Source organism: Triturus cristatus, chromosome 1_1, assembly GCF_964204655.1.
Source record: "Triturus cristatus chromosome 1_1, aTriCri1.1, whole genome shotgun sequence".
Taxonomy (NCBI): Eukaryota; Metazoa; Chordata; class Amphibia; order Caudata; family Salamandridae; genus Triturus; species Triturus cristatus.
In genome coordinates, this window is record NC_140579.1 from 121078140 (window position 1) to 121103652 (window position 25513).

At 49.5% G+C, this 25513-nt stretch overlaps 1 protein-coding gene across 1 annotated transcript in view; it reads right to left on the reverse strand.

The window, feature by feature from the left end:
• Positions 1 to 25513, reverse strand: part of LOC146869731 (uncharacterized) — a 76333-nt gene that overhangs the window by 17938 nt on the left and 32882 nt on the right. The window contains exon 4 of the mRNA XM_085613717.1: positions 7196 to 7489. Coding sequence (XP_085469843.1) covers positions 7196 to 7489 — 294 coding nt within the window. The remainder of the gene's footprint in view (positions 1 to 7195; positions 7490 to 25513) is intronic.

Sequence of the window (25513 nt, forward strand, 5' to 3'; positions counted from 1 at the left end):
GACGCCTATACCTCGTAAAATAACTGATGTTGATTGTAATATGCTGACAGATTACCTTGCTTCCTTGATGTCTGCACTACAATCTTGCCGTTCACAGGTAGCTGCAGCCTTTCCCGACAACACCGAGGTAAAGCCCCATGAAGTGGTTCCTGGAGATCTAGTTCTCGTGAGAAACTTCGACAGGAGGAGCCCGCTGGAGCCTCGGTGGCAACAACCAAAGCTCGTTCTTCTAACGACGAGGACAGCAGTGAAGGTCGAGGGTCGCAAGGGTTGGTTACACTCGAGTCATATCAAGAAATTTCATGGACTACCGTCTGAACTGAACTCTCAGCCCTGCCCCCTTCCAGAGACTGATTCAAAACTCCCCCTGGTTGAACCGACCGAATCTCAAAACTATAAACTGAAACTAAGGTCTAGCAAGTCAGACAATTCGATTGTTTAAGTCCTCTCCAAGGTGAATCGGTTGAATTAAGTCTTTGACATGTATCCTCTAGACCGAATTAGAGAGAAAAATAGACAGAAACAGCTCAAGAAACATGCATACTGTAAATCACTTCATAGTCACTGTATAGTGACATTGTTGATTATGTTTTTTCTAAGTCTTTTTATTATTGCTGCAAGTATACTGTTACACATGTACTATCCTATTTTCAAGCGTGCTTACAATATTACTGCCGAACATTCTTTTAGTGAACTACCTCCACATGAGTTGTCCTATAGATTTGCGCTGCGCAACAACACATTTATTAGTATGTTACATCATTCCCATCAGACCAGCAATGCTACCAATTGTTGGATATGTGGCCGACTCCCTCCCTATCAGAAATACAAAGGAGTTCTGCCTCTCTTTCCGTACCCCTTTACACACAATGGTTCCTGTGGAGCATGGTTTAGTTTGATTAACTCTTTAGATTCAAACACTGTAGTTTACCAAAGCAACTGGGTATGGGGAAACCTGAACTTAGTTTTGATTAAAGCCTGTCATCCTAACAAGGAGGGACTTCCCAAAAGAACAGGAACTAACCTAGAAAATGAAGTATATGGATTAGGTAATTTTACACTTAACTGCATGATTCTAAATGTTGAATCTGAAGCTACACTTGTCTTGCCTGCTATGTCCGTATTACCAGTCAAAGGTGAATTCTGTATAAAAAAGAATGGTTCAGTACACCTGGGTCATAGTAAATGTACTACTGTGATCGAATTCAGTGATAAAGGCAAGTCTACATTTAGAGCTTCCCGTCATTCCTACTTCATATGTGGTCATACCGCATATATACGTCTACCTCCAGACTGGGATGGTACCTGTTACATTGCATTCCTTTTGCCACCTGTTTTCCTAGCCCCTCCTGATTATCATAGAAATACCAATCTAGTACACCATAGACCCAGAGAGATATCCCGATTGTTGACTACACCGAAACAGCATGGGAACAATATACAGACTTCAATAAAGGTCTCTTTCCTTACATAGGTGTTGTCTCAAACAGTAAACTGATACGTAGATTAACTAGAACCCTTGTAGCAGTAGTGAATGAAACTACCTCTGCCCTAGGCAACTTAACAGAGGAGCAGTCTGCGATGCGGATTGTTGTTCTCCAAAATCGTCTTGTCCTTGACGTCATCCTAGCAGATAGGGGCGGAGCTTGTAGGGTCATCGGATCAAGTTGCTGTGTTTTCATCCCAGAAAACGCGCCATCCGTATATAAAGCCATAACTCGTCTTCACAAGATTGCAAACCAGATACATCAGAATGCAGGCACCTGGACATGGTCCGGTTGGTTCTGGAGCGTGTTGTCAGCCTGGGGATGGAAAGTCCTATCCTTCCTAGGTATTGGCCTTCTCATAGTATTCAGTTGCTGCCTATGTCTGCAATGTGGACCAGCGATTTGCGGCCTGTGTGCCACATCGTGTATTCCACGTTCAAGTTTTCATTCAAGATCCCGGAAGAAGAAAGAAGAGCAAATGATGTTACATGAACAGATTGATGGATTTCTGAAGATCGATATTTCATGAGGGTCCGTAGGGGACAAGGAGGGAATGAGGAAATATGAATTTTTATGGTCAATTGTGTACCCTATCTAGACCCCAATGGCTCCATGTACATGCTACAAGTACATGTATGTTCCCTCCACTTCAAGCTATGAAGACGCAAATACAATTGTGTCCAACGTTAATATGTACTCTTTCATATCTGCCATGAATGGGCCAGATATTCCGTTCCTAAGTATGCCTTGCCACCGTCTTTATATAGTATACTTTTCACGTTTTCCAGCTCTGGCAAGGTAGGCCCTGAATTCTGCCATCAAGCCTTTTCCTGCTTCTGCCTCTGAATGCTCCAGCCTGGACCTGCATCTGTATCCATGAACTTTGTCTTACTTCCTGCGCGGCTAACGGTGCCTAGCCCGGCCTGTTGCCTGCCAAAACTGTATTCAGCCTTCAAGTTATCTGTTCCGCTCCTCAAGAAAATGCATTCCTGTCTAAGTAGCTTAGGTAAACATCCCTCTAGCTGCAGAGCAAAAGGCCCGGCCTTACTGTCTCCGTGCAAGTAATTCATGACTCTCGTTACCATGGTAGGCCCATGCCCCCTCGCATCTCATGTAGACACTTAGACGCTTGTACACGCACTAGCAGTCAGTATAGAATAGGATCTGTCCGAGAAGACCTTTCCTTCCCGATAATATAGTTCCTTAAACACAAGATATTAGATATGATTTAGGACTAGGTTGTCCTGACACCCCAGACTTCTGTCTCCTCATGTAGGGCTAAATGTCAAGTTCCCTTCACCCTCTAGTTACACGTCAATCACACGTCATGCGGCTGCGCGCGCATCTCTGTCATGTATTTTTGCTGACTTTGCAGGATTCTCTTATGGATCCACCCATTTGTGTCACCATCATAATGACGTTTTTAGTATACGCCTCTATGCACACCTATTGTAACGCCTTTTCTATTACGTATGTGTATTCTTATCAGTTGTTACGCCTCCTGTATCTGTCTCTACTGTAATGCATTACTATATATGCCATAACCTGTCAATAATGTATTGCTGATCCCTTCCTGAACCTTCGTGGTGACGGAACTCGATTGCCTGGTTCGAACCATCATTCCTTTGTAAGGAATAAATACCCTATTATACCCTCGAATACCACAGATTCTGCCTCTTATTTTTACTGAGTTATTCGTATTGTATTTTACCGCATAAATTAAGTCTAGGTAATTAAAATTTACCACAGAGGGAGAATAGAAGTATATCTACCCTGATCTGCACTGCTCAGGTCCAAGGGGGGAGAATAGAAGTATATCTACCCTGATCTGCACTGCTCAGGTTCAAGGAGGGAGACTAGAAGTATCTCTACCCTAATCTGCACTGCTCAGGTCCAAGGAGGGAGAATAGAAGTATCCCTATCCTGATCTGCATTGCTCAGGTTCAAGGAGGGAGAATAGAAGTATCTCTACCCTGATCTGCACTGCTCAGGTTCACGGAGGGAGAATAGAAGTATCTCTACCCTGATCTGCACCGCTCACGCCCAATGAGTGAGAATAGAAATATCTCTACTCTGATCTGCACCGCTCACACCCAATGAGAGCGACTAGAAGTATCTCTACCCTGATCTGCACTGCTCTGGTCCAAGGAGGGAGAATAGAAGTATATCTACCCTGATCTGCATCCCTCACGCCCAATGAGAGAGACTAGAAGTATCTCTACCCTGATCTGCACTGCTCAGGTCCAAGGAGGGAGAATAGAAGTATCTCTACCCTGATCTGCACCACTCAGGTCCAAGGAGGGAGAATAGAAGTATCTCCACCCTGATCTGCCCTGCTCAGCTCCAAGGAGGGAGAATAGACGTATCTCTACCCTGATCTGCATCCCTCACGCCCAATGAGAGCGACTAAAATTATCTCTACCCTGATCTGCACTGCTCAGGTCCAAGGAGGGAGAATAGAAGTATCTCTACCCTAATCTGCACCGCTCACGCCCAATGAGTGAGAATAGAAGTATCTCTACCCTGATCTGCACTGCTCAGGTTCAAGGAGGGAGAATAGAAGTATCTCTACCCGGATCTGCATCCCTCACACCCAATGAGAGCGACTAGAAGTATCTCTACCCTGATCTGCACTGCTCAGGTCCAAGGAGGGAGAATAGAAGTATCTCTACCCTAATCTGCACTGCTCAGGTTCAAGGAGGGAGAATAGAATTATCTCTACCCTGATCTGCACTGCTCAGGCCCAATGAGAGCGACTAGAAGTGTCTCTACCCTGATCTGCACTGCTCAGGTCCAAGGAGGGAGAATAGACGTATCTCTACCCTGATCTGCATCCCTCGCACCCAATGAGAGAGACTAGAAGTATCTCTACCCTGATCTGCATCCCTCACGCCCAATGAGAGAGACTAGAAGTATCTCTACCCTGATCTGCACTGCTCAGGTCCAAGGAGGGAGAATAGAAGTATCTCTACCCTGATCTGCATCCCTCACGCCCAATGAGAGACTAGAAGTATCTCTACCCTGATCTGCATCCATCACGCCCAATGAGAGAGACTAGAAGTATCTCTACCCTGATCTGCACTGCTCAGGTCCAAGGAGGGAGAATAGAAGTATCTCTACCCTAATCTGCACTGCTCAGGTTCAAGATGGGAGACTAGAAGTATATCTACCCTGATCTGCACTGCTCAGGTTCAAGGAGGGAGAATAGAAGTATCTCTACCCTAATCTGCACTGCTCAGGTCCAAGGAGGGAGAATAGAAGTATCCCTACCCTGACCTCCTGGTACAGTGAGACCCTTGGTGCAGTGAGACCCCTGGTACAGTGAGACCCTGAATACAGTGAGCCTGTGTAACAGGAAGAACCCAGGTGCTGCAAGACACCCAGTGCAGTGAGCTCTATGATAGGAAGCCCTTTGGTGCAGCGAGACCTTCTGGTGCAGTGAGACCCATGGTGCAGTGAGACCCTGAGCTCGCATAATAGGAAGAACCCATATAGTGCAAGACCCCTGGAGCAGCGAGCCTCTGTGATGGGAAGCTCCTTGGTGCAGTGAGACCTCCTGGTGCAGTGAGACCCCTGGGTGCAGCGAGCCCCTGTTGCAGTGAACCCCTGGTGCAGTATGACCCCTGGTGCAGTGATACCCCTGGGGCAGTGAGACCCCTGGTGCATCGATACCCCTGGTGCAGTAAGACCCCTCGTGCAGTGATACCCCTGGGGCAGTGAGACTCCTTGTGCATCGATGCCCCTGGTGCAGTAAGACCCCTGGTGCAGTGATACCCCTGGGGCAGAGAGACCCATGGTGCATCGATACCCCTGGTGCAGTAAGCCCCTGGTGCAGTGATACCCCTGGGGCAGTAAGACTCCTGGTGCATCGATACCCCTGGGGCAGTGAGACTCCTGGTGCATCGATACCCCTGGCGCAGTGAGACCCCTGGTGCATCGATACCCCTGGCGCAGTGAGACCCCCTGGTGCATCGATACCCCTGGGGCAGGGAGCCCCTGGATGTTGTAAGTCAGTGTAATAGGAAGAACACAGGTACTGCAAGCCTATGATAGGAAGACCTTTTGTGCAGCGAAACATCATGATGCAGTGAGACCCCTGGTGCAGTGAGACCTCCTGGTACAGTGAGACCCCTGGTGCAGTGAGACCCCTGGTGCAGTGAGACCCTGAATACAGTGAGCCTGTGTAATAGGAAGATCCCATATGGTGCAAGATCCCTGGAGCAGCGAGCCCCCATGGAGGGAAGCTCTTTGGTGCAGAGAGACCTTCTGGTGCAGCGAGACACTGAATACAGTGAGCCTGTGTAATAGGAAGTACCTAGGTGCTGCAAGACTCCCAGAGCAGCGAGCCTGTGATAGGAAGACTCTTGGCGCAGCGAGACCTTCTGGTGCAGTGAGACCCATGGTGCAGTGAGACCCTGAGCTTGCATAATAGGGAGAACCCATATGGTGCAAGACCCCTGGAGCAGCGAGCCTCTGTGATGGGAAGCTCCTTGGTGCAGAGAGACCTCCTGGTACAGTGAGACCCCTGGTCCAGTGAGACCCCTGGTGCATTGATACCCCTGGTGCAGAGAGCCCCTGGGTGCAGTGAACCTATGTAATAGGAAGAACCCATATGGTGCAAGACCCCTGGAGCAGCGACCCCCTGTGATGGGAACACCCTTGGTGCAGAGAGACCTCCTAGTGCAGTGAAACCCCTGGTCCAATGAGACCCCTGGTGCATTGATACCCCTGGTACAATGAGATCCCTGGTGCAGCGAGATCCTGAATACAGTGAGCCTGTGTAATAGGAAGAACCCATGTGCTGCAAGACACCCAGTGCAGTGAGCTCTATGATAGGAAGATCCCTGGCGCAGCGAGACCTTCTGATGCAGTGAGACCCATGGTGCAGTGAGACCCTGAGCTTGCATAATAGGGAGAACCCATATGGTGCAAGGCCCCTGGAGCAGCGAGCCTCTGTGATGGGAAGCTCCTTGGTGCAGAGAGACCTTCTGGTGCAGTGAGACCCCTGGTCCAGTGAGACCCCTGGTGCATTGATACCCCTGGTGCAGAGAGCCCCTGGGTGCAGTGAACCCATGTAATAGGAAGAACCCATATGGTGCAAGAGCCCTGGAGCTGCGATCCCCGGTGATGGGAACACCCTTGGTGCAGAGAGACCTCCTGGTGCAGTGAGGCCTCTGGTCCAGTGAGACCCCTGGTGCAGTGAGACCCCTGGTACAGTGAGACCCCTGGTACAGTGAGACCCCTGGTGCAGAGAGCCCCTGGGTGCAGTGAACCCATGTAATAGGAAGAACCCATATGGTGCAAGACGCCGAGAGCAGCGGCCCCCTGTGATGGGAACACCCTTGGTGCAGTGAAATCTCCTGGTGCAGTGAGACCCCTGGTGCAGTGACACATCTGGTGCAGAGAGCCCTTGCGAGCAATGAGCCCACATAATAGGAAGAACCCAGGTGCTGCAAGACCCCCAGAGCAGCGAGCCTCTGTGATAGGAAGACCCTTGGTGCTGCGAGACCTCCAGGTGCAGGGAGAACGCTGGTGCAGTGAGATCCCCTGGTGCAGTGAGACCCCCGGTGCAGCGAGTTTGACTCCCAGTGTCGCGAAGCCCGTTGTGCAGTCAGCCCATGCGTGCAGCGACCCTCGTGGTAGGAAGAGGCCCACGCATGACCTCAGTCACCTCTTCACTCTTGTGATACCATGTTCACCACACTCACCAGAGTTTCCACCATTGACAGCGGTGTCCAGTGGAGGGGGAGTCCCATATGCCGCTGGGGGAGCAGCACCGGCCTGGCCACTGCTCCAATCGGAATTCACGTTGTCTTGTGCCCCTCCCGCAGCAAGTGGGGGGACCACACTCGCCGCAGAGAGTGCAGAGTCATTGGAGAGAGTCGTGTTCTCTTGAAGACTGGACGAGGCTGTGGTCAGTCCCAGTAAGACGGGGGCTCCCGAAGTGCTTCCTTCAGTAGAGTTTATGACTGAGCCAAGCGGCTGCCCGGAGACCCCCATACCTGTTACAGAACACGGGAAAAGTAAGAAAAGATAAGTTCATTTACAGCGTCCGCTGTCACCTTTTCCACTCTCCCACTCAGGAGAGTGGCAATGAACACAAAGAAACCTGGTAATCAGACCGGAAACTCAGAGCCGGCTTTAGTGCCGGTGGCGCCCTGTGCGACAATGTTTGTTGGCTGCCCCCCAATGACCACCTCCACCACGGATTCTCTCCCTAGCACCCTTTAACAGTGACCAAGTCACCATAACCACACTCTCTCAGATGCATTGAATTAGTTATATAGCGCCACTCATACCAGTGTAGGGTGTCCGAGCACTTTGCATCACACACACATTACACAGAGACAATCAATCATACATGTGTAAATCAGTGTATAGGAAATGTTACATAAGCCAAAGGACTAAAAGTGTAGGAGTCGCATGTCATCCATACTGGTAGGCAGTATAGTTTAAGAGTGCTTGGTGTGGAGAAGCACAAACTCAGAGTCGAAAAAGAAACAGCATAGTTGGGAGTTTCCTTTAATAATAAGAATTGATTTCTAGCCAAATTAACCCTTTTTGCAACATTAATCAATGTTCTAATAATGTATACTTTGCAGTGTGTATGCAGTTCTAGGATGAAAGTTAATAGCTCACTATTCCATATTAGGACTTCAAGTTATAACAAAAAAGATGTCTCTTTTGAAAGCAGTAACCTGCTGATCTGTTTACATCATACACACTCTGTAATCTACTTGGCACACGTTCTTTGCAGCAGGCATATTAACCCTCTACACTAACTTCACCGAAGTCAAAACCTCAACTATACAAAATGCTGATCTCTCTCCAGGAAGATAGTTAATCGCACGAGTTATCTTGACATTTATGTGAGGCCTGGTAATTGCTGGGGGAAAGAAACGCTGCAGAAGGTGCTTCAAAAGCATAAACTTTCAAACACGGCGCCCCCAGGAAGCCAGCACCCGGTGCGGTGGCACCGGTCGTACCGCCCTAAAGCCGGCCCTGCGTAAACCCCAGTCCCTGGAGGTACCAGTACCGGCCAGTACAGTAACACCGAAACGTGGACAGGAACACAAAGTGCCTCATTACAGGGATCATGGTAATCGGACCGGTAATTCCAGTTGCTGGGGGTACCAGTAGCAGCCAGTACAGTAACACCGGAGCGTGGACAGGAACACAAAGGAAATCAATAATGGATCCTAGTAATCGGACCGGTAATTCCAGTCGCTGGAGGTACCAGTAGCAGCCAGGACAGTAACTCTGGAGCGTGGAGAGGAAAACAAAGGAAATCATTAATGGATCCTGGTAATCGGACCGGTAATTCCAGTCGCTGGAGGTACCAGTACCGACCAGTACAGTAACTCTGGAGCGTGGAGAGGAACACAAAATAAATCATTAATGGATCCTGGTAATCGAACTGGTAATTCCAGTCACTGGAGGTACCAGTACTGACCAGTACAGTAACACCGGAGCGTGGAGAGGAACACAAAGGGCCTCATTACAGGGATCCTGGTAATCAGACCGGTAACTCCAGTCGCTGGAGGTACCAGTACCGACCAGTACAGTAACACCGGAGCATGGAGAGGAACACAAAGGGCCTCATTACAGGGATCCTGGCAATCGGAGCGGTAACTCCAGTCACTGGAGGTACCAGTACCGACCAGTGCAGCAACACTGAAGCGTGAATAGGAACACAAAGGGCCTCACTACAGGGATCCTGGTAATCGGACTGGTAATTCCAGTCGCTGGAGGTACCAGTACCGGCCAGTACAGTAACACCAGAGCGTGGACAGGAACACAAAGGAACTCATTAATGGATCCTGGTAATCGGACCGGTAATTCCAGTCGATGGAGGAACCAGTACCGACCAGTACGGTAACTCTGGAGCGTGGAGAGGAACACAAAGGAAATCCTTAATGGATCCTGGTAAACGGACCAGAAATTCCAGTCCCTGGAGGTACCAGTACAGTAACTCTGGAGCGTGGAGAGGAACACAAAGGGAATCAATAAAGGATCCTGGTAATTCCAGTCGCTGGAGGTACCAGTACCCACCAGTACAGTAACTCTAGAGCGTGGAGAGGAACACAAAGGAAATCATTAAGGGATCCTAGTAATCGGACCAGTAATTCCAGTCGCTGGAGGTACCAGTACCGGCCAGTACAGTAACACCGGAGCATGGACAGGAACACAAAGGAATTCATTAAGGGATCCTGGTAATCAGACCGGTAATTCCAGTCACAGGAGGTAGCAGTACCAGCCAGTACAGTAACTATTGAGCGTGGAGAGTAACACAAAATAAATCATTAATGGTTCCTAGTAATCGGACCGGTAACTCCAGTCGCTGTAGGTACCAGTACCGGCCAGTACAGTAACACTGGAGCGGGAGAGGGACACAAAGGAAATCATTAATGGATCCTGGTAATCAGACCGGTAATTCCAGTCACTGGAGGTACTAGTACCGACCAGTACAGTAACTCTGGAGCGTGGAGAGGAACACAAAGGAAATCATTAATGGATCCTGGTAATAGGACCGGTAATTCCAGTCACTGGCGGTACCAGTACCGACCAGTACAGTAACTCTGGAGCGTGGAGAGGAACACAAAGGAAATCATTAAGGGATCCTGGTAATCGGACCGGTAATTCCAGTCACTGGAGGTACCAGTACCGACCAGTACAGTAACTCTGGAGCGTGGAGAGGAACACAAAGGAAATCATTAATGGATCCTGGTAATCGGACCGGTAATTCCAGTCGCTGGAGGTACCAGTACCGACCAGTAAAGTAACATCGGAGCGTGGAGAGGAACACAAAGTGTCTCATTACAGGGATCCTGGTAATCGGACCGGTAACTCTAGTCGCTGAAGGTACCAGTACCGACCAGTGCAGTAACACTGGAGCGTGGACAGGAACACACAGGGCCTCATTACAGGGATCCTGGTAATGGGACTGGTAATTCCAGTCGCTGGAGGTACCAGTACCGGCCAGTACAGTAACACTGGAGCGTGGACAGGAACAAAAAGGAACTCATTAATGGATCCTGGAAAACGGACTGGTAATTCCAGTCGATGGAGGTACCAGTACCGACCAGTACAGTAACACCAGAGCGTGGACAGGAACACAAAGGGACTCATTACAGGGATCCTGGTAATCGTACTGGTAATTCCAGTCGCTGGGGGTACCAGTACCGGCCAGTACAGTAACACCGGAGCGTGGACAGGAACACAAAGGAAATCATTAATGGATCCTGGTAATCGGACCGGTAATTCCAGTCGCTGGAGGTACCAGTACCGACCAGTACAGTAACACCAGAGCATGGAGAGGAACACAAAGGGTCTCATTACAGGGATCCTGGTAATCGTACCGGTAATTCCAGTCGCTGGGGGTACCAGTACCCACCAGAAGAGTAACACCAGAGCGTGGACAGGAACACAAAGGGACTCATTACAGGGATCTTGGTAATCGTACCGGTACCTCCAGTCGATGGAGGTACCAGTACAGTAACACCGGAGTGTGGACAGGAACACAAAGGAAATCATTACGGGGATCCTGGTAATCGTACCGGTAATTCCAGTCGCTGGGGGTACCAGTACCGACCAGTACAGTAACACCGGAGTGTGGACAGGAACACAAAGGACATCATTAATGGATCCTGGTAATCGGACCGGTAATTCCAGCCACTAGATTTACCATTACATAGTGTCCCATTGTGCTGGTGATAGAGTTTAAATAGAAAGCTAAAATGATAGGGAAAGAAAGGTAGAGGGGGGCAGAGTACGGAAAGGGTCAGGAGGAGGAATGAGGGTGTGGAAGGGACTCCTCACAAATAAAGCGGACAAAAGAAAGAGCATGGGAAGGGGGTAAAAAGCCATCTTCCCCACCCCTGACACCCCCCTACACCCCAAACAAAACAATTTGCGTGGATGGAGGCAGAGAGGGGAGAGGAGGAGTGTAGGAAGGTGGATACCTGACTATGGTTACCCCCAAATTTTTGCCTAGTGTCTAGCTGGTTTTTCGACTTAGTTGGCCTGAGATCCTGCTATTCAGGATCTCAGCCTGGCTGTTCTCTCTTTAAAATGGACTCCATGTACCCTAGGTACATACCCAATTGGTTGGATCACCCTGTCAGCCCCTGTTCCAGTGTACACTAGGTACCCAGGGCATTGGTGTACCCAAGGCCTGCCAAGGGCTGAAGCATGTATTATGCCACCCCAGGCTTGGCCTAACAATTTGACACAACTGGCTGATCACTCAGCTGGGGTAAGTTGGTGTAATCACCTCTTACTTAGGTGTAGTATACCTATACCTAACCTTAAATGGGACACCTGGTAACCTATAAGTCACTCCTATGGCAGGCCTTAACAATCCTGAAGGCAGAGTGCGTGGTTCCATGTGAGATGGTGCTCTGGCATGAGCTGAGCCTGTCTGCAGTGGTCGGAACAACTTCCTTCTACTGTTTCCAGATATCGTCATACCATATACTCTTAAGTGCATTATGAACCTCGCGGTTAAATGCTATCTTTGGTTTGGCTTTATCAAAACATGTCGAGTAAGGTGTCATACGAATTGGAATACTAACCCCTCGCCAATTCTGGCGACGGGGTTAGCATTCCACCCTTCTAGAGGGACACGACATGTACAGTGCCTGAAACCCGGGTAAAATCAGACATAGCCTCAGCTCCACAAAATGGATGCTGCCACCACAGACACAAGTCTGCCCTCCTGCTGCTGGGAGTCCTTCCAGCTTGGGAGGTGTGGACAAAGGGTTTCCTGCCAGGGGAGGTGCGTGCACCACCCCAGACAGGATTTTGTGTATTGGTCAGGTAGGGCTTGAAAGAAACCAGACATGCCTGTGGCTCACAAGGAGCCTCGGTGCATATGCCAGTTCAAACCGGTCCTGGGGCACACCAGTCCCGGGCCTGGGGCGAGCTGGACAAAGGATTGGGGGTGTAACCACCCCCCTTCCTGGTCCCACCCATAGGGAGGGACCTAGCAGGTAGTCCGGCCCCTAGAATCCGCTTAAAGGTAGGAGCTGTGTCCTAAAACTTCAGACATCCTGGAATCAACTTAACACTAAGAAGAAGACGGGAACTTCGACGCTCTGCTGCACAGAGGACTGAAGCCAATCTCCCCTGTGGTCAGGGAGTGACCACCTTGCTAACGCAAGCACCATCCAGCGAATCAACGTCTGCTTTGCCGCCGCCTCCCGCCGGAGCCCGAGCCCAGAGACTGACAAGACCTGGACCTCCAGACCTCTCACCGCCCGATCCACAGTCCCTGAAAAGAGGAGACCCGTGGAGGCACGGAGACACGTGGAGCCAGCCATCTTGAAACGACCACGACAAGCTGACAAGTGCAACAACCGAGGCTCCCTCCAAGTTGTGCTTTGGGATCTGAGAAGCCCAACACCCGAGCAGCATTTGCACCAAAGGTGAGCCCTCCAGCATCTCCACGATCTGCGTGGGGCCCTTCTGCATTTTGCCACTCGACGCGCCTAACCGGTTGCTGGCCCGCTGGCTAGTGGCCATCTTGGCGACGAACTTCACAAAATACACCGCTGGTCTGGTTGCTCTAGACTGGCCCTTGCTCCCCTCCAAAAGAGCAGTCCCTCTGACCTTGCTGGTCAGAACCATCAGCTTATTTCCTTTCCTACAACAATTGCTTTTGCCAAGGCTTGTTTGCTTCGATCAAGTCGCCGACACCGCCGACAGCGAGAGCCTGCGTGGGACAGCTCGTGACTCGACTCCTGGACGTCGTCGACCTTCAGGGACCACGTGGCTGCAGAGACAAGCTACACCTTTCTTCCTGTTTGCACCCGACATCGCCTGGTACCCACCTGGTGCCACGCCGGTCACTGGCTAGTGACTGTGAACACTGTCCCCTCTGCTTACAGGTCTTCAACATCTCCGATCCACTCTTGGATCCACCGCATCTCTTCCAGACCGACCGCCTGCAGCATCTTTATCTACAGGCTCCACGGAACAGATAGAAGAAACCCGACGCACTTCGAGGCCTATGCACCCGCTTCCTGTGGGTGAGGTAAAGCTGGCACTCCGGTGCCCAAGTGTAGAGAATCATCTCTAGTGTCTGTGTTTCCAATCTTAAGTTCCTAGGTCATCCGGAAGATTCCTTTTGCAGTAACTTTGTACTTTTTACGCACCCATTGAAACCTATGGGAGCTCGCGTGTGACTATTTGCTCTGCACACGCAACCCGTGGACCTCCTGGTCACTAACTGAAGTTAGCTCCTTGTAGGCCCAGCGATTCTAGAGGCCCTAGGCCTTTTCCCTTTTCTGTTCGTGGTACTTATACCACTATTTTAGTATATGGTTCGAGTGGCCACCAGGGCCTATCCATATAAAGTGCAACTTCTGTGTATTCTACTGTAATCTTGTTTGACGATTTGTGCTCCTGTGCTCATAAAGAGACTAGGGGTTACTCTGAGAAATAAATACATATATATTTTGAATATATATCTGTGTGGTGTCCTTTCATTGGTATAAAAGGGGGTTGCATTTGGTAAAACAGCTGGCTTAACACGCTTCAAGAGTTTAGCCTCAAAGACTGCTTAGCCTACGCTACCACTAGGGCAGCTAGTCCGAAAAGGTTGACTTACAACCACACCATAAGGGGTGCTTGGCATGGTACAAGGTGATCACTTTAACTAGTGAGCATCATATACCAGGCCAACTTCTCACATTGGTGAGCAGCGGTGGGATTTGAGCTTGCTGTGTTTTACCATTGTAATCTCTTGGTTACCAATTGAAAGATCACATAGGTACCTGTAGGTACATATAAAACAAGATTAGATATACATAAGTTCTACTGAACTTAGTTGTTGTAGAGCAAAGGGAGTAGCACACCCTGACTACAACTACTAGATAGGTTTAGTAGGAAAACCCAAGTGTAGGTAGATTGCAACACATCCACCCACACTTAAGAGCAATGGCTGGGGCAGAGGGGTCCAAGGTACCCATCTCTGTTGAGAGTGACCCCCAGAGGGCACCGTCCATCTTTGCTACCCTAAATCAGAATGAGCTCAGGCATTTGGCAACTCTTAGAGACCTTAAACAGCCCAAGAACCCTACCTCTGCTGAGCTCAGAGAACTCTTACAGAATGATGAAAATCAGAGAGAACTCGAGAAAGCTTCCCAGTTAGCCCCCTTAGGGACAGGAACAGGAGGCCCCCCTTCTGAAGATGCCACAGAGGTACCCCCTTCCAATAGTCACCCCTTAGATGGGATGCCTACCACAGAGGAAGAAAGTGATGGGGATACAGATGTGAGTGGGGATGAAGGGAGAACTAGCCCAGTGCCAAGTGTTATACTTGGCCCAGCTAAACTAAGGCTATTGGGGACTGACAGTGGGTACACCCCATTGGATCTCCCCAGTGGACTTAACACAGGGCTTGGAAGGCAAAGGAATCGCTCAGGTGACTCCAATGCTTCCCATGGCTCTAGAGGCTCTCAAGGTCACTCCAGGAAAAGGATGACCACCCCTCAGAGGAGGGAACACGAGGCCAGAATGCAGGAAGCCCAGCTGAGGATCAGGAAGCAGGAGCTAGAAGTAGCCCTGATGGAAGAAAAACTGAGGAAGGCTAGGCAACCTAGAGAGAGTGGGTCTATACCCACTGGTGGCAGCATTGTCCCTAAGGACAAAGATAGGGTCTTTGATAATAGGAACCTGTCTAAGGTTGTGCCCCCCTACAAAAGTGGGGATGACATCCACAAATGGATAACTGCTCTTGAGAGAGCCTGCAAAGTACAGCAGGTTCCTGAAGACCAGTGGGCAGCAATCCTCTGGCTCTCCTTTGAAGGAAGAGGCAGAGACAGACTCCTCACTGTTAGAGAAGAGGATGTCAGAAACTACAGAGTCCTGAAGAGTGTTCTGGTTGATGGGTTAGGCTTAACCACTGAACAGTACAGGTTAATGTTCAGAGACACCCAAAAGACACAGACTCAGGACTGGTCTGAATATGTGGAATGTGCAACTAAGGCTTTGGAGGGTTGGTTGCTGGGAAGTAAGGTGTCTGATTATACAGGATTGTACAATTTGATGATGAGAGAGCAGATTTTAAGTAATTGTCAAAACCAGCTTCTCCATCAACACCTGGTAGACTCAGATTTGACCTCTCCCCAAGAATTGGGAAAGAGGGCAGATAAATGGGTCAGGACCAGGATCAGGCCTAAAAACCAGGGTGGTGACCAAAAGAAAGATACCACCAAGCCTCAAGAGAAGGGTGGGGATAAAGCAAAAGAGAAATCTTCCTCAGGGCCCCAAAACTCCACACAGGGTGGTGGGTCCCAAGCTCCCTCCTCTACCACAGCTAAAAAGCCCTACTGCCATGAGTGTAAAACTCCTGGGCATTGGAAAACTGACAGCGGTTGCCCAAGGGCTAAAAACAAAACTGTTCCTCCAATTACTCCTGTCACACCACCTATTACTGTCAGCAGTAATCCCCCAGGTGGTGGGAGTGCCCCCAAAAATTTGGGTGGGTTTACTTGGGGAACACAGGGGGACCCTGGCTTAGCCAATTCCCCTGCAGCAGATACTCTTGTCTGTGATGGTGGCATGGGGTTTGCCAACTTCACTGCCTGTCCCAACACTTTGGGTAGGTACAGACAGGAGCCCTACATCAATGGTACAAAAGCTGAGGCCTACAGAGACACTGGAGCTAGCATCACAATGGTGGCCCATTGGCTAGTTCCCTCTGAGCAGCTTTTGCCTGGTTTCTCCTACCAGGTGACCAACATTGATGGCAAACAGAACAGTCATCCCATGGCAGAGGTATGTCTCAGCTGGGGAGGTGTCACTGGCCCTAAAAGGGTGGCAGTGTCCCCAACCTTGCCTGTAGACTGCTTACTGGGGAATGACTTAGAACTCTCAGCTTGGGCTGGAGTTGAACAAGACACCCATTCTAAAATGGTAGGCCTTTCACAAAAGGGTAGTGGGGTTGTGCCATTCACAACCCCTGTCCAAATAGATTTCCTCCCTGGAAAGGTTGGAAGGGCAGTGGTAGCCACGGCCCAGGCACAGACAGACTTCCCTGTAGAGACTGGCAGAGCTGTGACAGTCACAGCTCAAACACAAACTGAGTGCCCCCCTGAAAAGGTTGGCAAGGCTGTAATGGTCTCAGCCTATACTCAGACTGACATAGGTGTAGTGAAGCCTGAAACTATGGATCACTCCACACAAACAGAGAGTAGTGGGGAGGAAGAAAAGTCTCCCTCTCCCCAGACATTAGGAAAAAGTCAGCCTCCTCAGGGAGCTGACCTCACCCCTTGTGAAGGAACTGCCCCAGAGGTAGCCAGGCCTGGCCTGGCAGAGCCTCTGATGTCAGTGGCCCCTTCCAAGGTGGGACCCAGTCTGGTGCAGGTAGCCTGCCTCTCTCTACCCTGCCTCAGTCAGCCCAGGGCTGCAGAGGTCAGGGAGGCCAGTGGACCCCAAGAGGGCCCCTGTCCACAAGAACCCCCCCATCAAAAGAATGAGGATTGCCTGGCTAGTAGCCCTAGTCAGGTGATGGGTAAAAACATTCCTGAGGGATCTCCTTTACAGGTAGTTAGGGACCTCCCCCAGAGGGATTCTGTTGGGTACAGGCAAACATGGGACCTTAGGGCCCCAGACCTGACCTGTCCCTCCAGTAAGCCCACAAAAGGGACCCAGCCTCCAGCTTTAGGTAGCCAGAGGCTGACCCTGAGAGCACAGTGCAACTCAGTTAAGGAAAGAAAGGCATCCATGGTGGAGGGGGATTGGAGGAAGGTGAGGCCTCACTTTGAGGACACTCACTTCAGTACTCCATCTCAACACCAGCCTTTTACTTTGCCAAGACACACCAAAGGTAGAGATTCCCTATGGTGGAGACCCTCTGATACCCTTAGGGTGAGGGATTGCTTAGTGGACCATGAGACAGGGGGTAACCATGCCAGTGCTGGTTCCTCCTTATATGGCCACTTGGGCAATATAGGCTTACCTGGTCAAGGTCAGCCTTATCTCCCTTCGTTTGGGGGGGGGTTGTGTAGGAAGGTGGATACCTGACTATGGTTACCCCCAAATTTTTGCCTAGTGTCTAGCTGGTTTTTCGACTTAGTTGGCCTGAGATCCTGCTATTCAGGATCTCAGCCTGGCTGTTCTCTCTTTAAAATGGACTCCATGTACCCTAGGTACATACCCAATTGGTTGGATCACCCTGTCAGCCCCTGTTCCAGTGTACACTAGGTACCCAGGGCATTGGTGTACCCAAGGCCTGCCAAGGGCTGAAGCATGTATTATGCCACCCCAGGCTTGGCCTAACAATTTGACACAACTGGCTGATCACTCAGCTGGGGTAAGTTGGTGTAATCACCTCTTACTTAGGTGTAGTATACCTATACCTAACCTTAAATGGGACACCTGGTAACCTATAAGTCACTCCTATGGCAGGCCTTAACAATCCTGAAGGCAGAGTGCGTGGTTCCATGTGAGATGGTGCTCTGGCATGAGCTGAGCCTGTCTGAAGTGGTCGGAACAACTTCCTTCTACTGTTTCCAGATATCGTCATACCATATACTCTTAAGTGCATTATGAACCTCGCGGTTAAATGCTATCTTTGGTTTGGCTTTATCAAAACATGTCGAGTAAGGTGTCATACGAATTGGAATACTAACCCCTCGCCAATTCTGGCGACGGGGTTAGCATTCCACCCTTCTAGAGGGACACGACATGTACAGTGCCTGAAACCCGGGTAAAATCAGACATAGCCTCAGCTCCACAAAATGGATGCTGCCACCACAGACACAAGTCTGCCCTCCTGCTGCTGGGAGTCCTTCCAGCTTGGGAGGTGTGGACAAAGGGTTTCCTGCCAGGGGAGGTGCGTGCACCACCCCAGACAGGATTTTGTGTATTGGTCAGGTAGGGCTTGAAAGAAACCAGACATGCCTGTGGCTCACAAGGAGCCTCGGTGCATATGCCAGTTCAAACCGGTCCTGGGGCACACCAGTCCCGGGCCTGGGGCGAGCTGGACAAAGGATTGGGGGTGTAACCACCCCCCTTCCTGGTCCCACCCATAGGGAGGGACCTAGCAGGTAGTCCGGCCCCTAGAATCCGCTTAAAGGTAGGAGCTGTGTCCTAAAACTTCAGACATCCTGGAATCAACTTAACACTAAGAAGAAGACGGGAACTTCGACGCTCTGCTGCACAGAGGACTGAAGCCAATCTCCCCTGTGGTCAGGGAGTGACCACCTTGCTAACGCAAGCACCATCCAGCGAATCAACGTCTGCTTTGCCGCCGCCTCCCGCCGGAGCCCGAGCCCAGAGACTGACAAGACCTGGACCTCCAGACCTCTCACCGCCCGATCCACAGTCCCTGAAAAGAGGAGACCCGTGGAGGCACCGAGACACGTGGAGCCAGCCATCTTGAAACGACCACGACAAGCTGACAAGTGCAACAACCGAGGCTCCCTCCAAGTTGTGCTTTGGGATCTGAGAAGCCCAACACCCGAGCAGCATTTGCACCAAAGGTGAGCCCTCCAGCATCTCCACGATCTGCGTGGGGCCCTTCTGCATTTTGCCACTCGACGCGCCTAACCGGTTGCTGGCCCGCTGGCTAGTGGCCATCTTGGCGACGAACTTCACAAAATACACCGCTGGTCTGGTTGCTCTAGACTGGCCCTTGCTCCCCTCCAAAAGAGCAGTCCCTCTGACCTTGCTGGTCAGAACCATCAGCTTATTTCCTTTCCTACAACAATTGCTTTTGCCAAGGCTTGTTTGCTTCGATCAAGTCGCCGACACCGCCGACAGCGAGAGCCTGCGTGGGACAGCTCGTGACTCGACTCCTGGACGTCGTCGACCTTCAGGGACCACGTGGCTGCAGAGACAAGCTACACCTTTCTTCCTGTTTGCACCCGACATCGCCTGGTACCCACCTGGTGCCACGCCGGTCACTGGCTAGTGACTGTGAACACTGTCCCCTCTGCTTACAGGTCTTCAACATCTCCGATCCACTCTTGGATCCACCGCATCTCTTCCAGACCGACCGCCTGCAGCATCTTTATCTACAGGCTCCACGGAACAGATAGAAGAAACCCGACGCACTTCGAGGCCTATGCACCCGCTTCCTGTGGGTGAGGTAAAGCTGGCACTCCGGTGCCCAAGTGTAGAGAATCATCTCTAGTGTCTGTGTTTCCAATCTTAAGTTCCTAGGTCATCCGGAAGATTCCTTTTGCAGTAACTTTGTACTTTTTACGCACCCATTGAAACCTATGGGAGCTCGCGTGTGACTATTTGCTCTGCACACGCAACCCGTGGACCTCCTGGTCACTAACTGAAGTTAGCTCCTTGTAGGCCCAGCGATTCTAGAGGCCCTAGGCCTTTTCCCTTTTCTGTTCGTGGTACTTATACCACTATTTTAGTATATGGTTCGAGTGGCCACCAGGGCCTATCCATATAAAGTGCAACTTCTGTGTATTCTACTGTAATCTTGTTTGACGATTTGTGCTCCTGTGCTCATAAAGAGACTAGGGGTTACTCTGAGAAATAAATACATATATATTTTGAATATATATCTGTGTGGTGTCCTTTCATTGGTATAAAAGGGGGTTGCATTTGGTAAAACAGCTGGCTTAACACGCTTCAAGAGTTTAGCCTCAAAGACTGCTTAGCCTACGCTACCACTAGGGCAGCTAGTCCGAAAAGGTTGACTTACAACCACACCATAAGGGGTGCTTGGCATGGTACAAGGTAATCACTTTAACTAGTGAGCATCATATACCAGGCCAACTTCTCACAAGGAGGAAGAGAGAAGTAAAATCAGAAAGAATACAAAGGAGATGGAAGAGGTGTTCGGGCATGGAAACCCCAAGAACAGCAACTTTAAATAAGCAGAGCTGGAATTGGAAAGAAATTACTCTGGTAATCCAAAAATTGGGGTTCGTGGTGTGGCAGCGGAAAGGGGGTAGAGTCACAAGGGAGGAGCTTGAAAATGACAGTGAACTTTTAAATTTATAAACAAAAAAATGTTGCTAAGAAATGGAGGACAAGGACATAGGTGGCAGTAAACCTAGATTACTGAATTGGTCACAAAAAGGCTGCATTTAAAGTATCTTACAGGGTTAAGCCACCTGCTGCAGAGACCTTTGTGTGCCAAGTGATTTTGTGGGGATTATAATAGTGTTACAATAACTCTGGTGGTTAATGTGATTCTGGGAGAGCTCTGTGTTTGGTCCAGTCACAGTTTTGACTCAGAAAGTACCATAGCGGGTTAATGCGCCTGCTGCAAAGCACATTATGTAACATGCAGAGCACAGATCTATATTTTATGTAGGTTGGAAAGTGGGCTACTGCTTTTGACACTGAGATAATGTTGTTACTGCTAGTTCATAAACTGCAATCCTTCTAATATAGCGCAGTGATCTATTTACCGGCATCAAGGAACTGCATGCAAACTGCAAGTCATGGGTTTAGATCCTTGTGTTTTTCTCAATTTGTTGTTATTGTAAGATTAACAAAAGTGGGTTCCTTTGGGAGGTACAAAGTCTTGTTCCCACAGAGAAGCACAATCACTGCGTTATGTTTTACATCCTGACTTTGTGTTTCTCTCGACCATTCACTCTTCACAGGTAGTGTCTACAGGTACGGGTGATGTGTCAAGCCTCATTCATTCTTAACAGGTCGTGTCTACAGGTACGGGTGATGTGTGATTGCCAAGCCTCATTCACTCTTAACAGGTAGTGTCTACGGTACAGATGATGTGTGATTGCCAAGCCTCATTCACTCTTAACAGGTAGTGTCTACAGGTAGGGATGATGTGTGATTGCCAAGCCTCATTCACTCTTAACAGGTAGTGTCTACAGGTACGGAAGATGTGCGATTGCCAAGCCTCATTCACTCTTAGCAGGTCGTGTCTACAGGTACGGATGATGTGTGATTGCCAAGCCTCGTTCACTCTTAACAGGTAGTGTCTACAGGTACGGATGATGTGTGAATGCCAAGCCTCATTCACTCTTAACAGGCGGTGTCTACAGGTACGTATCATGTGTGATTGCCAAGCCTCATTCACTCTTAATAGGCAGTGTCTACAGGAACGGATGATGTGTGATTGCCAAGCCTCATTCACTCTTAAAAGGCAGTGTCTACAGGTACGGGTGATGTGTGATTGCCAAGCCTCGTTCACTCTTAACAAGTATTGTCTACAGGTACAGATGATGTGTCAAGCCTCATTCACTCTAAACAGGTCGTGTCTACAAGTACGGATGATGTGTGAATGCCAAGCCTCATTCACTCTTAACAGGCGGTGTCTACAGGTACGTATCATGTGTGATTGCCAAGCCTCATTCACTCTTAATAGGCAGTGTCTACAGGAACGGATGATGTGTGATTGCCAAGCCTCATTCACTCTTAAAAGGCAGTGTCTACAGGTACGGGTGATGTGTGATTGCCAAGCCTCGTTCACTCTTAACAGGTATTGTCTACAGGTACGGATGATGTGTGATTGCCAAGCCTCGTTGACTCTTAACAGGTAGTGTCTACAGGTACGGATGATGTGTGATTGCCAAGCCTCATTCACTCTTAACAGGCGGTGTCTACAGGTATGGATGATGTGTGATTGCCAAGCCTCATTCACTCTTAACAGGCTGCGTCTACAAGTACGGATGATGTGTGATTGCCTAGCCTCATTCACTCTTAACAGGCAGTGTCTACAGGTAGGGATGATGTGCGATTGCCAAGCCTCATTCACTCTTAACAGGCAGTGTCTACAGGTGCGGATTATGTGTCATTGCCAAGCCTCATTCACTATTAACAGGCCGTGCCTACAGGTACGGATGATGTGTGATTGCCAAGCCTCAGTCACTCTTCACAGGTAGTGTCTACTGGTACGGATGAGGTGCGATTGCGAAGCCTCATTCACTCTCAACAGGCGGTGTCTACAGGTACGGGTGAAGTGTGATTGCCAAGCCTCATTCACTCTTAACAGGCCGCGTCTACAAGTATGGATGATGTGTGATTGCCAAGCCTCATTCACTCTGAACAGGCCGCGTCTACAGGTACGGAAGATGTGCGATTGCTAAGCCTCGTTCACTCTTAATAGGCAGTGTCTACAGGTACGGATGATGTGTGATTGCCAAGCCTAATTCACTCTTAACAGGTGGTGTCTACAGGTAGGGATGATGTGTGATTGCCAAACCTCATTCACTCTTAAAAGGCACTGCCTACAGGTACGGATGATGTGTGATTGCAAAGCCTCATTCACTCTTAACAGGCAGTGTCTACAGGTACGGGTGGTGTGTGATTGCTAAGCATCATTCACTCTTAACAGGCCGTGTCTACAGGTACGGATGATGTGTGATTGCCAAGCCTCGTTCACTCTTAACAGGCCGTGTCTACAGGTAAGGATGATGTGTGATTGCCAAGCCACGTTCACTCTTAACAGGTCGTGTCTACAGGTACGGATGAGGTGTGATTGCCAAGCCTCATTCACTCTTAACCGACAGTGTCTACAGGTACGGACGATGTGTGATTGCCAAGCCTCATTAACTCTTAACAGGTAGTGTCTACAGGTACGGATGATGTGTGATTGCCAAGCCTCATTCACTCTTAACAGGCGGTGTCTACAGGTATGGATGATGTGTGATTGCCAAGCCTCATTCACTCTTAACAGGCCGCGTCTACAAGTACGGATGATGTGTGATTGCCTAGCCTCATTCACTCTTAACAGGCAGTGTCTACAGGTAGGGATGATGTGCGATTGCCAAGCCTCATTCATTCTTAACAGGCAGTGTCTACAGGTGCGGATTATGTGTCATTGCCAAGCCTCATTCACTCTTAACAGGCCGTGCCTACAGGTACGGATGATGTGTGATTGCCAAGCCTCATTCACTCCTCACAGGTAGTGTCTACTGGTACGGATGAGGTGCGATTGCGAAGCCTCATTCACTCTCAACAGGTAGTGTCTACAGGTACGGGTGATGTGTGATTGCCAAGCCTCATTCACTCTTAACAGGCCGCGTCTACAAGTATGGATGATGTGTGATTGCCAAGCCTCATTCACTCTGAACAGGCCGCGTCTACAGGTACGGAAGATGTGCGATTGCTAAGCCTCATTCACTCTTAATAGGCAGTGTCTACAGGTACGGATGATGTGTGATTGCCAAGCCTAATTCACTCTTAACAGGTGGTGTCTACAGGTAGGGATGATGTGTGATTGCCAAACCTCATTCACTATTAAAAGGCACTGTCTACAGGTACGGATGATGTGTGATTGCCAAGCCTCATTCGCTCTTAACAGGCAGTGTCTACAGGTACGGGTGGTGTGTGATTGCTAAGCATCATTCACTCTTAACAGGCCGTGTCTACAGGTACGGATGATGTGTGATTGCCAAGCCTCGGTCACTCTTAACAGGCCGTGTCTACAGGTACGGATGATGTGTGATTGCCAAGCCTCGTTCACTCTTAACAGGTCGTGTCTACAGGTACGGATGAGGTGTGATTGCCAAGCCTCATTCACTCTTAACCGACAGTGTCTACAGGTACGGATGATGTGTGATTGCCAAGCCTCATTCACTCTTAACAGGTAGTGTCTACAGGTAGGGATGAGGTGTGATTGCCAAGCCTCATTTACTCTTAGCAGGTCGTGTCTACAGGTACGGATGATGTGTGATTGCCAAGCCTCATTCACTGTTAAAGGCAGTGTCTACAGGTACTGACTTTGTGTTTCTCTCGACCATTCACTCTTCACAGGTAGTGTCTACAGGTACGGGTGATGTGTGATTGCCAAGCCTCGTTCACTCTTAACAGGTATTGTCTACAGGTACAGATGATATGTCAAGCCTCATTCACTCTTAACAGGTCGTGTCTACAGGTACGGATGATGTGATTGCCAAGCCTCATTCACTCTTAACAGGTAGTGTCTACAGGTAGGGATGAGGTGTGATTGCCAAGCCTCATTCACTCTTAACAGGTAGTGTCTACAGGTACGGATGATGTGTGATTGCCAAGCCTCGTTCACACTTAACAGGTATTGCCTACAGGTGCAGATGATGTGTCAAGCCTCGTTCACTCTTAACAGGTAGTGTCTACAGGTACGGATGATGTGTGAATGCCAAGCCTCATTCACTCTTAACAGGCGGTGTCTACAGGTACGTATGATGTGTGATTGCCAAGCCTCATTCACTCTTAGCAGGTCGTGTCTACAGGTACGGATGATGTGTGATTGCCAAGCCTCATTCACTCTTAACAGGCAGTGTCTACAGGTACGGATGATGTGTGATTGCCAAGCCTCATTCACTCTTAAAAGGCAGTGTCTACAGGTACGGGTGATGTGTGATTACCAAGCCTCGTTCACACTTAACAGGTATTGCCTACAGGTGCAGATGATGTGTCAAGCCTCATTCACTCTTAACAGGTCGTGTCTACAGGTACGGATGATGTGTGATTGCCAAGCCTCATTCACTCTTAACAGGTAGTGTCTACAGGTACGGATGATGTGTGATTGCCAAGCCTCATTCACTCTTAACAGGCAGCGTCTACAGGTACGGATGATGTGTGATTGCCAAGCCTCATTCACTCTTAAAAGGCAGTGTCTACAGGTACGGGTGATGTGTGATTGCCAAGCCTCGTTCACTCTTAACAGGTATTGTCTACAGGTACAGATGATGTGTCAAGCCTCATTCACTCTTAACAGGTCGTGTCTACAGGTACGGATGATGTGTGATTGCCAAGCCTCATTCACTCTCAACAGGTATTGTCTACAGGTACGGATGATGTGCGATTGCCAAGCCTCGTTGACTCTTAACAGGTAGTGTCTACAGGTACGGATGATGTGTGATTGCCAAGCCTCATTCACTCTTAACAGGCGGTGTCTACAGGTATGGATGATGTGTGATTGCCAAGCCTCATTCACTCTTAACAGGCCGCGTCTACAAGTCCGCATGATGTGTGATTTCCTAGCCTCATTCACTCTTAACAGACAGTGTCTACAGGTAGGGATGATGTGCGATTGCCAAGCCTCATTCACTCTTAACAGGCAGTGTCTACAGGTACGGATGATGTGTCATTGCCAA